The 10,167-nt window shown below is 40.4% G+C and overlaps 1 protein-coding gene across 4 annotated transcripts in view; it reads right to left on the reverse strand.

The window, feature by feature from the left end:
* The window catches only part of LOC113028780 (polypyrimidine tract-binding protein 2-like), a 40,582-nt gene extending 32,415 nt beyond the window's left edge, over window positions 1-8,167 (reverse strand). Inside the window, exons 1-8 of one of the 4 annotated variants that reach the window (XM_026179225.1) lie at window positions 8,147-8,167; window positions 6,472-6,499; window positions 3,812-3,872; window positions 2,608-2,780; window positions 2,213-2,353; window positions 1,827-1,973; window positions 1,642-1,752; window positions 446-656 (exon numbers count right to left, since the gene is read on the reverse strand). In XM_026179225.1, coding sequence (XP_026035010.1) covers window positions 446-656; window positions 1,642-1,752; window positions 1,827-1,973; window positions 2,213-2,353; window positions 2,608-2,780; window positions 3,812-3,851 — 823 coding nt within the window. In that variant the 5' untranslated portion in view covers window positions 3,852-3,872; window positions 6,472-6,499; window positions 8,147-8,167. Of the gene's footprint in view, window positions 1-445; window positions 657-1,641; window positions 1,753-1,826; window positions 1,974-2,212; window positions 2,354-2,607; window positions 2,781-3,811; window positions 3,873-6,471; window positions 6,500-7,523; window positions 7,728-8,146 lie in introns of those variants that run through there. The other 3 variants (XM_026179224.1, XM_026179223.1, XM_026179222.1) reach the window with 3 other exon arrangements.
* Window positions 8,168-10,167: the final 2,000 nt, after the last annotated feature.

Consider the following 10,167-nt stretch of genomic DNA (forward strand, 5'->3'; position numbering starts at 1 on the left):
CTATGGAAGCAGTAAGGGTGTGCTTAGTTTTTGACAGGCCTGCTTCTATGTATATTTTATGTTAAATAAATGTCATGTACTGTCGTTCATCAGTCTATAAAGCATTTCTAGCAGAAAAGCACTGAATAAGAGCCGGTCCTTATCTAGACTGTATTTAGCTCATTAGCCTGCTGCTAAGGACCAGATTATGTTAATTATGTGCAAAAGAGAAAGTTGTTTTTTTTAGTTGTTAGTTTAATTAGTTCATGTGGTTATCAATCTGAACTTAGTTTATCTGATAATTTACCTTTTTTTTTTGTTTTTAAAAAGGAGGGGAAAAAGTAATATTTACAAATGTAAGTTGAAGATGCTCGTGTGAATTCCCGTCACACCAACCTGATTTAGAATGCAGAGTGAGAACAAACAACGTCAAGTTCAAAAGAGGAAAGATAAAAGTGGGATCTACCTGGGATCTTACCGAGGAGAGAACTGGAGTCTTTGCTGAAAGCAACGGCAACTGTGGGGTCAAAACTGGGCTGGCCATCACCAGCTGGCAGCTCAGGTCGGGTGTAGTCGCGACTCTTATCATTGTTGTACTTCACATTCAGGTTGACCAGCTTGGAGAAGTCAATACGGAGTGTGCAACAGGAATTGTAGATGTTCTGGCCATCCAGTGCCTAGGAGGAGGAAAATGACATCTGTGCTCAAGAACTGAAAAGGTCGTTACACCATTTGTATTATTGATGGTAGCAGCACGACGCCGCTTCGCTGAGTCTGGCACATTGACCATTTAACCATTAGCCATATTTTATGATTAACGTAGCTGCTACTGGACTGTGGTTAGATAAAAGATGAACAGCAGACTGAATACTGAGCCATGACAGAACAGATTACAAATCCATGATCATGCTGGCTGTGGGGGAACTGTAGATTCAATTCAATTAAATTTTATTTATATAATCACAACAACAGTAGACCCTATGATAATACATACAGAGAAAAACCCAACAATCATATGACCCCCTATGAGCAAGCACTTTGGCAACAGTGGGAAGGAAAAACTCCCTTTTAACAGGAAGAAACCTCCAGCAGAACCAGGCTCAGGGAGGGGCGGGGCCATCTGCTGTGATTGGTTGGGGTGAGAGAAGGAAGACAGGATAAAGACATGCTGTGGAAGAGAGACATTAAGATAAGATGGGGCCTGATTATTAGATGAACTCTGCAGAGTCCAGAGCATGGATAACTAATGCAGGCAGGGCAGCCTGAGCTTTCAGGCCTGAGGACCAGAGGTGACGGCCTGAAAAACTGCAGACTGAGGGAAGCTGAAAGCAGATGTGGACAACACAGTAAAAAGTAACTTTTCTACTTTCACAGTAACTTACAATCTTTTTGACAGTAAGCGCTCAGGTTTTTATATGATAAAATAAAAAAAATCTGAAACTTAAACACTTATTTTGTTAAATATAACTTGTAAATAGGAATATTGGATGAAAATTAACAGGCCAAGTTTTTCAAGATAAGACTTCATCACCTTTACTTATATTGTTGCAGGATTGGGGGGGTGTCAAAAATGATATAGAGTATTTTCCTAAGACTCATATAGAGTTTGAAAATCTAGTACTGGGACAATCCTATTAGACATGCAAGAAAACATGACCATACCAGTTTGGCCTGCTGTGCACTGACAGGATCGCTGAACTGCAGAAGAGCCTGGAACTGATTGTTCTTGGTGAACGTGATTATCTTCATGACTGTGCCAAACTTGGAGAAAATCTGTCAAGACAAAGAAACTGGAGGTTTCTTGTTCAGCCACAAGCAGCAAATACTCTTTGTTAACTGCTGCCTACCTGTTGCAGTACGTCCAGCGTTACAGGGTAGAACATGTTATCAATAATGATGCGCAGCACAGGACTGGAAACTGCAGCCAGGACCTCCTGTACCTCGGACCCTGGTGACTGGGCTGCTGACACTGCTTGCAGCACGGCCTGGGTCCGCTATACCCGAACACAAGCACAGCACACAGCTATTAATGTAGATGGCAAATATCAAACAGGCACCTTCTACGGCTGTTGTTTTTTTTGTAATGATTCCAGATATTTCCAAGCATTTAATGCAGCCAAATAACAGCATGCATTTGCAATCAAGCAGTGATGAGGCACACGAGTTGAAAGCACGTTTTAAAAACATGAAGCTGTGCAACAACTAACATATCAGTCTGTTAGTTTCCACTAACCTGATTAGCAGCATCAGTTTTGAGTTCTTTGTGATTGGAGTACTGAATAAACACTTGGATGTTACGGATAAGGGGAGTTACTTTGGAGTAGTAGTTAACCATAGTGACAGCTGCCTCCTCTGTCCCCATCTCCAAAAACGCCTGAACGTTAGAAGAGAAGGCAAAAGAAGAAAGAAAGAAAAAGCTGAATTTGTTGACTCACTCTTACTTGGTTATTTTAATAATGAAATTCAACATGTTGCAGTTCGACTGCGTTTGGAACAATTGTCAGATGCATTTACAGGCTGGTGTCTAAGAATGGCTTGTCCTGTGTGAATTTATCTGCGCTTTCAAATTGAGCCTAACAACTGTTTTGGATGAAATTATACAAATGCTAAACAGCCTGATTCACTTACCTGATTCTTTCCCTTCAGTGTGAGAATATTGGTTACTTTGCCAAAGGGGAGGCCGAGGGCAATGACCTCAGTCTCTGAGGCCTCGTTTGGCAGCTTCCTAATGTGGATCACACGAGACGGCAGGGCCTCCTCCACCCTTAGCTTCTTACTATCACTGCCATTGGGAGCCCCATCTAAGATTTCAGGAGAAATGCTGATTAACTGAAAGGTGCACTACAATGACACACTGGGATCTTAAAGGTAAAGCTCGTGATTTTCTGCTACTGTCAACAAATGTCGAGAATTAGAAACAATGAGGCAAACTTAAAAAAAACAAACAGAACATTTCCTGCATCAGCAAGTATGCTAGGATCCACACAGCACTGTGACGATTACAATGCGCTAATTTTTTGTGATGGATTTAATTGTGGAGACAAAACTGCAATGCAGTGAGTGAAAAGGATTATCCAACGAGTTGTTCAAGAACCAAGGAGGAAGTGTGGAGAGCGACAGGAATCAGCAGGTACAACTGTTTCAAAGAAGACCCAACTGAAAAATCTATGGAAGCTAAAGCTCAGAGTTCCTAGAAGGGGCCAACAGATCCTTCAGTTTAAGACTGTCCGTGTGGAAGACTGGGCCAAAATCACTCGTGTAACTAGTTTCTCCATACAGGAGCCATCTTGAGTATTAAATAGCATTAAATACATTTCAGTAAGCCTGTTCAATAACTTTTTCCCAGTTCAAATGTTCCAAGACAGGACTGGAGCTGTTCCAGAGACTGAAAGTGTGGCTGCGTACAGCGAGGAAAAGAACAGTTGAGCTTGTGTCCAGATAGATCCTTGTGAAACAAGGAAACTCCATCAGAGTATCGAAAGCTGGCATACAGGGAAGTTCAACTGCACAAGGAAGCTGGCAGATATGCTTAGGCCGTGTCACAAACTCAACAGGGGCGGTGTGGGAAGTGGAAGAACATCAGAAAAACCTTCATGCATGGAATGATAACATTTAAACAGAGAGGAGGGATATCCTCCATGTCTGTTCCAGCCACTGGCTATGGTGTGTAGGTGCCCTCCTACTAAGGAGCGTGATGTTACCCACCAAACAGCTCTCTCCACCTAAACTCATGCAGCCTACTTCACCTAATCCTTAGGTCTGCTGTATCGACTGGCTGCATGCAAATTCCATCAATCCCCTCAGAGTTCATGGGCGGTTGGAACGAACTCACCACTGTTACTGCTCATGCCAGAGTTGGAATTGTTGTACATACTCAGCTCATCCGATCCTCTCTGTGGAAGGAAAAGAAAACAGCATCAGGCACTGCTGAGAAAAAGACTTTCCTGACAGGCCCTTGAAGACAAAACATCACACTAATGGTTTCGCTCCTCTGCCTGTGTCAGTTTAAATTGCTAAAAGTAAGATGTAGGGATGTGTCATCTCACCCTGAGCTATACAAGGTCTCTGAAGGCCTGCTGGCACTGCCAGGCACCCTCTGCTCTTAAACCCTGACTGATGGGGTGGCAACCAACATAGCTAGGGGCCCATCTCACACACAACTTTCTAATAGTTTCATATCCCACCTCCTTGTGGAGGTGTCGCCGAATTTGAACTGTTTGTTCTTCTGTCACTTGCAGGCTCAGCTACAGAAACATGGTACAGATAAATTCAAAGGGGAAAAGTAGCCCGAGTAAGGCCAAAATGGTGAGCACACAAGTGTCACAGCCAACAGGGTAGGAGTAATGGGTCTTCTAACAGCTGGAAGCCCACTGGTCTTTGCCTCAGACACTGAAATACTGATGAGATAAACTCATTTCCCAGGAGCACACTATCAGAACAATCTGGCAGTTCAGCCTTTACACACCTTAATGTACCTGGCACTCAACAAATAAGATTAGCTGCCCGGAGCAGCTAAACGCATTCACGAGCAAACAAGTGTGAAATGTGGAGTAACTTTTCCACATGCATATTTACTGGAGCAATATAAGGAATATAAGGTTTCAGGTTCACCCATTCTTATCCTCAGTCTGAATAAACACACTGACACAATAACTGGGAGGCACATGTCAGATTAAAACACGGATGTTTTCAAGTGGAACTTGTTTAATAGTCAAAGCACATGAATCCATCTGTTAACCGATAGCAAATAAGTCACACACATATTTTTCTTTCTTGCAACACATTAGAGCTTCAGATATGATTATTCAGAATTTAAATAGAAAACAACATTAACACTTATTCATGTTTATGAATGGACTCCATCATTCCCTGAATTAAACATCATCTACAGGTTGTGGATGATTAGTGGTTAGTTCAATACTGCAGGATAAAAGTTCTATTCCTAAGAAAATGTAATATTAAGCTCAAACAGCATGCTCTTAGGAAACAGTATACATACAACAGTCATTACTAATGCAGCTTCTTCCTTGCCATAAGGGGTCACCACAGCAAGTAGCGTCACCTCTTTGATTGGGCAGTTTAACACCAGATGCCCTGCCTGAGTTTGAACCAACAACCTTTCACTTGTCAAGCAAACTTATTAACCACTACACCTTGGAGCTACGCTAATGCAGCACACACACAGACAAAAACAAACAAAAGACCACCTGCTTTATTTTTGGTGGTCTCCAAGTTTTATATACCCCCATCTAGGGATTGGAACCGAGAGCCGGTTCTTGTAGAGAACAGGAGTCTGTTTCTACCTGTTAATTACTCCCAGGAGGATTAAGTAAAGTGCTGCGTTACTTGTTTTCAGTTCAGTTTATTTATACAGCACTAGAGCTGGCCGATATATCAAAAATTTATCGTTACCGAAATTTATGACTCTCATCGACGTCATTTTGCCCATGTCGGTAAATTCGGTATTTAAAAAAAAAAAGAATGTGCAGGTTGGCGATGTTCATGTCCCTTTAAGACTCTACTACCTGTAACAAGACGAGACACGGGTGAACAAATGGAGGACGATTTAAATGTTGAAGCAGCAGCGACGGAGGTAGAGCTGGTGGAGGAGGAAGAGGAGACGCTTGTTAACAAAAAAATGTTCAAGCCCTGCCTAATTTTAACTATCAGTGTTCTATTGAAGTTTTTTGCAAACAGCACTATTTAATGTTTTTGTTTAAGAGTTTGTAGTTTTCACTAGTCACATGGCAGTGCTTAGTATTTATTATAGTTTTTTCTGTGTTCAATTGACATTTGTGTTTGTGACATTATTTGTTTACAAGTTATATTACCTCAAGGCCTTAGCAGAGATAGGCCTTTGTCCATGATGGCATTACATTTGCACAATCATTGTTTACTTTGTGAATAGCCAATGTGAAACATATTTATTATTAAACTATTTTGTTTACAAGGGATACACATTTTTTAGAGAGCATGGTTACATATTGTATCCTACACTTTTTATTTTGTTCAGTTAATAAATCTTAACCACTAAAAGTACTTACTACTATTGTCTTCATTTATTTTCAGTGACATTTTACAGCCCTTTAAAGTGGTAATAATATAATTGCAATGAATAGGTCTAGGGGGAATAATATTATCAAAATAACTGGAGGAACTATGCTGCCTGCCACAGCCCCATCAAATGAAAAAAAAAAAAAAACGTTTGTTTTTTTGGCACTTGGGGTGGTTATCGTCCATTTATCGTTATCGAGGTTAACTGCTCTATTTATCGTGATATTGATTTTAGGCCATATCGCCCAGCCCTATACAGCACCAAATCACAACAGCAGTCGCCTCAAAGTGCTTTATATTGTAAGATAGACCCTACAGTAATGCACACAGAGAGAAACCCAACAATCATATGACCCTCTATGAGCAAGCGCTTTGGTGACAGCGGGAAGGGAAAAGTGTTCTGCATGTTTAAGTATGCACACATGTAAAGAAACTCACCTTTACACCAACTGCAACATCACTGATGCTGAAAGAAATAATTTTGTTTTCACAATTAAGGGATTTAAAACATCAGAACAACATAAAACAGAAACATACAAAACAGCACTAGATATGAGTAGATGTCAGCGTATTCTCATGACACTCCAGTCCATAACACATAGAACCAAAGCTGCTTCTTAACTCCACACTGTGCACGGACTGAATACATGGACCCTTTATGAATGTTATTACAGCCGCTTATACATGCAGTCTATTTCCTTTTCTGTGCTGATAAGTAAATAGCTTTGCCAAACGTGTATTCTACGCCTACATGACCTACTGCCTTTCCATCCACCCGCCTCCCCATGAGCTCACTTATGATTCATAACATCTTTAATTAACGTTCACGTTATTCTCGCTTCGACCCCAATGAACAGATACTATAAATGACACACTGTAGTACACTTGTAATACTAGTAACTCAACTCAACGTGATACGTCAAGTTTAAGTTTGATATCAACAGGAGGCATAGCTTAACTGTTTCTATGCTTTAACCGTAAAACTCCACAAAATAGGATGTTTTTAATCGGAAGTTAGGAATACTGATTTAAAGTAAGGGCACGTTTCACTCTCTTTACCTTTTACATACACTGGTTATTTAAACGCAGTCAGGTGCTACACAAAGGAGCAGTGGTAGTGTAGCATGTAGTTAGCATAACGGTTTGCTAAACTTTATTAGCCGAGCCGGTAGCAAGCTACTGTCAAGTACAACTTAGGAAAAAAAAGAAGCATTTTTCCCTGAAAGCGTCGCTTTATATGAGAGGCTTTTAAATAACAACTAGAACAGTTCATAAGAAAAACAGCGACTCGGTGCTAAGTTAGAAAAGCATGCTAACATTAAGCCGTTCCTAAATAGCAAAGAAAAATGCGGCGCTATGGAAACCCGCTAACACAACATTCCCATTTCCCCCGTAGCTCTCTCATAAAATGACGTTATCACATAGTTACAGCTCTGCTGCCGTAATATGTGTGAAATGCCGTGTAGTTAGCTTCACTGATTTAATATTACCCGTCCATTTCTGTAATAATCTCGGCGCCTCCGTGTTTGCTCCTGTTTTTCTCCCGTTTATTCCGACACTGCACACAAGCTACCATGCAAGTGAAATCAAAATGGAGGCGCTGTGGCCCGAGTCGGTGACGCAAACACCCGAGAAGTGCCGAAACTGTGAACGCGCCGCTTCGCTGCAGAGCTCCGTTCACTCCAATGGACCGTTTGCAGTTAGCAACATACGTTCTAATTAGGGATGGGTATTGATAAGATTTTAACGATTCCGATTCCATTTTCGATTCTGTTTAACGATTCGATTCTTTATCGATTCTTATTTTTAAAAAGGAGAACACTAAGGTCGATTAGCTCAGAACTTTGTTTTATATCTTCTCTTTGAACAAGATAGAAATTTAGGAGTAATTTAGGAGTATGGCCTTAGAAACCCAACAGTGACATCTTAAGAGATCCAGCCTACAGCTCTTCAATGGGGTGTCACAGGGTCCCCAGGAAAAAAAATTGTAAATGTAAAATAATAAAATAAATATTCTTCTGTAGCAATAACAAAGTATAACATAAATTGTTCTGTAGCAATTACACAAAAATATCCAGTAATGTCCTGCCTACAATTAAACACATTCACTTACCAAAGTGAAATCGGGGCATCTGCTGTGGCAAATGGGTGCAAACTTTTGACCACAAACTGAGTCACTGCTCGGTGACGTTCGTCTATCCTGGCCTGAAAGGAGACGCTACCGGTAGACTGCAGCGAGAGCTGCCAGCATCTGAGCCAGACTGCCTCTCTCATCATGGTCACTAAATGCACAGTAATGGCAGGTTTGTAATAAGGCAGATCGCGCTAACATAATATGCACTGTTAGTTGATTATTTACCTGCTGCATTAACGGGAGAGGACGTGCAAACGTTACCGCTGCTGCTGGGTTGAGATTCACGAGTCGAGCGGAATTAAAAACACGACATTCATTTAAGGTCATCGCGTGTTTTGTGAGCAAATGCTTTTGCATGTTCGTAGTGTTTCCTCCCTTAAATGAAATATCTACTTTGCAAGTATTCCAAGTTGTCCTGTTGTCATCCGTTCTCGTAAAGTATAACCAAACTTTTGAGCGTTTGAGCCGCCATGTTTCCTGCCAGGTAAATGACGCTCCACAACGTGGTGACGTCATTTGGGGCGACTGGAGTCGATAAGAGAATCGTTTGCAAAAATGGCAAACGATTCCAAGGAATTGAAACAGTGGGAACCGGTTCTCAACAAGAACCGGGTTTCGATACCCATCCCTAGTTCTAATGACATATTATCATTATCATTATTATTATTATTATTGTTGTTGTTGTTATTGTTATTGTTGTTGTTATTATTATTATTATTATTATTATTATTATTACGTTGACAAACACAGGGGTTTGGGATTAACCTTTAAAAGGCAGGATATTATTCGCACTTCTAAATTACCTTGTGCATTATATTACTGGATTATCCAGAGATGTTAGATGTGGAAAACACATAATATCAACCACAAATAACTGATGACTTATAAACTGCTTGTTCAAAAGGCCGCAAAGTTGGACATTTTGTTGGGTTGCAGGCCAGTCTGTGTAGTTTCTAAGGGCCACAACCACAGGGGGAGGGGGGAGCAGGAACATGATTTTCTGTGTTCAACACACTGTGGTTTTAGTACTTGAACATATAAATTAAAATCTGTTACATTTAAGCCCTTGTCAGATAAACCTCTTCACATGAGAAGATTTGAAATCCTAAGAATCTGCAGACTTTGCAGTACTTCTGAGGGTTGGAAAACTAACCTCTGGTTAATCTACACAGAGGTTGGGCAAGATTGAAACAGTGCCATCATAACATCTCAATGTTTTGATTACCCTAAAGTTGCATAAATGCCTCTTAAAGAATACTAGGAGTGGTGCTCAAAATGAAAATACAGAAAACTGGACATGGAAAAAGTGTACAGGATAAAAGTGTGTATAGTTTATTGAATCATTCTGAATAAAGTGGACAGTTTCTTACATCAAAGTTGTGTTTGAGCATATTTAGAGACTTAGACTTAGAGCTTTTTATTGTCATTGTGCAGTTTCTTGCACAGCGAAATTGGGTAGCTGGACCACAAAGCTGCTAAAGTAAGAAGAAGAGAAACCAATATACAACGAAGGTGGAAATAAATAATAATAATAAATAAATAGAATAAAATAAAAAGCAGTGTATATGTATACATATGTGAGTGGAACTATATACATGGTGTATGTGTAGGAAACATTGAAACAGACTGGGACCAAAATAATTGCACATGAGCCAAAAATATTGCACAGAACATGGAAAGACTGAGATGTTGCACATAGATGATCAACAGCAGTGTCAGGGTGGATGTGTTGGGGAACTTTACACACTCTTAGTTTGCATTAAGAGTTCTGACAGCCCACGGGAAGAAGCTGTTCTTTAGTCTGTTGGTTTTGCACCTGATGGATCTGAGCTTTTTTCCAGAGGGCAGGATGTTGAAGAGGTCGTGGTTAGGATGGAGGTGGTCCTTTATAATTGCCCTGGCTCTGGAGAGACATATTTTTTGTAATTGAAGTCTTTATTTGTTTTTAAGATTTAACAAAACAAAAACGATAGCTTCCAATCCCATGGTTAATTCACATT

The sequence above is a fragment of the Astatotilapia calliptera genome, chromosome 9 (assembly GCF_900246225.1).
Source record: "Astatotilapia calliptera chromosome 9, fAstCal1.2, whole genome shotgun sequence".
Classification (NCBI taxonomy): domain Eukaryota; kingdom Metazoa; phylum Chordata; class Actinopteri; order Cichliformes; family Cichlidae; genus Astatotilapia; species Astatotilapia calliptera.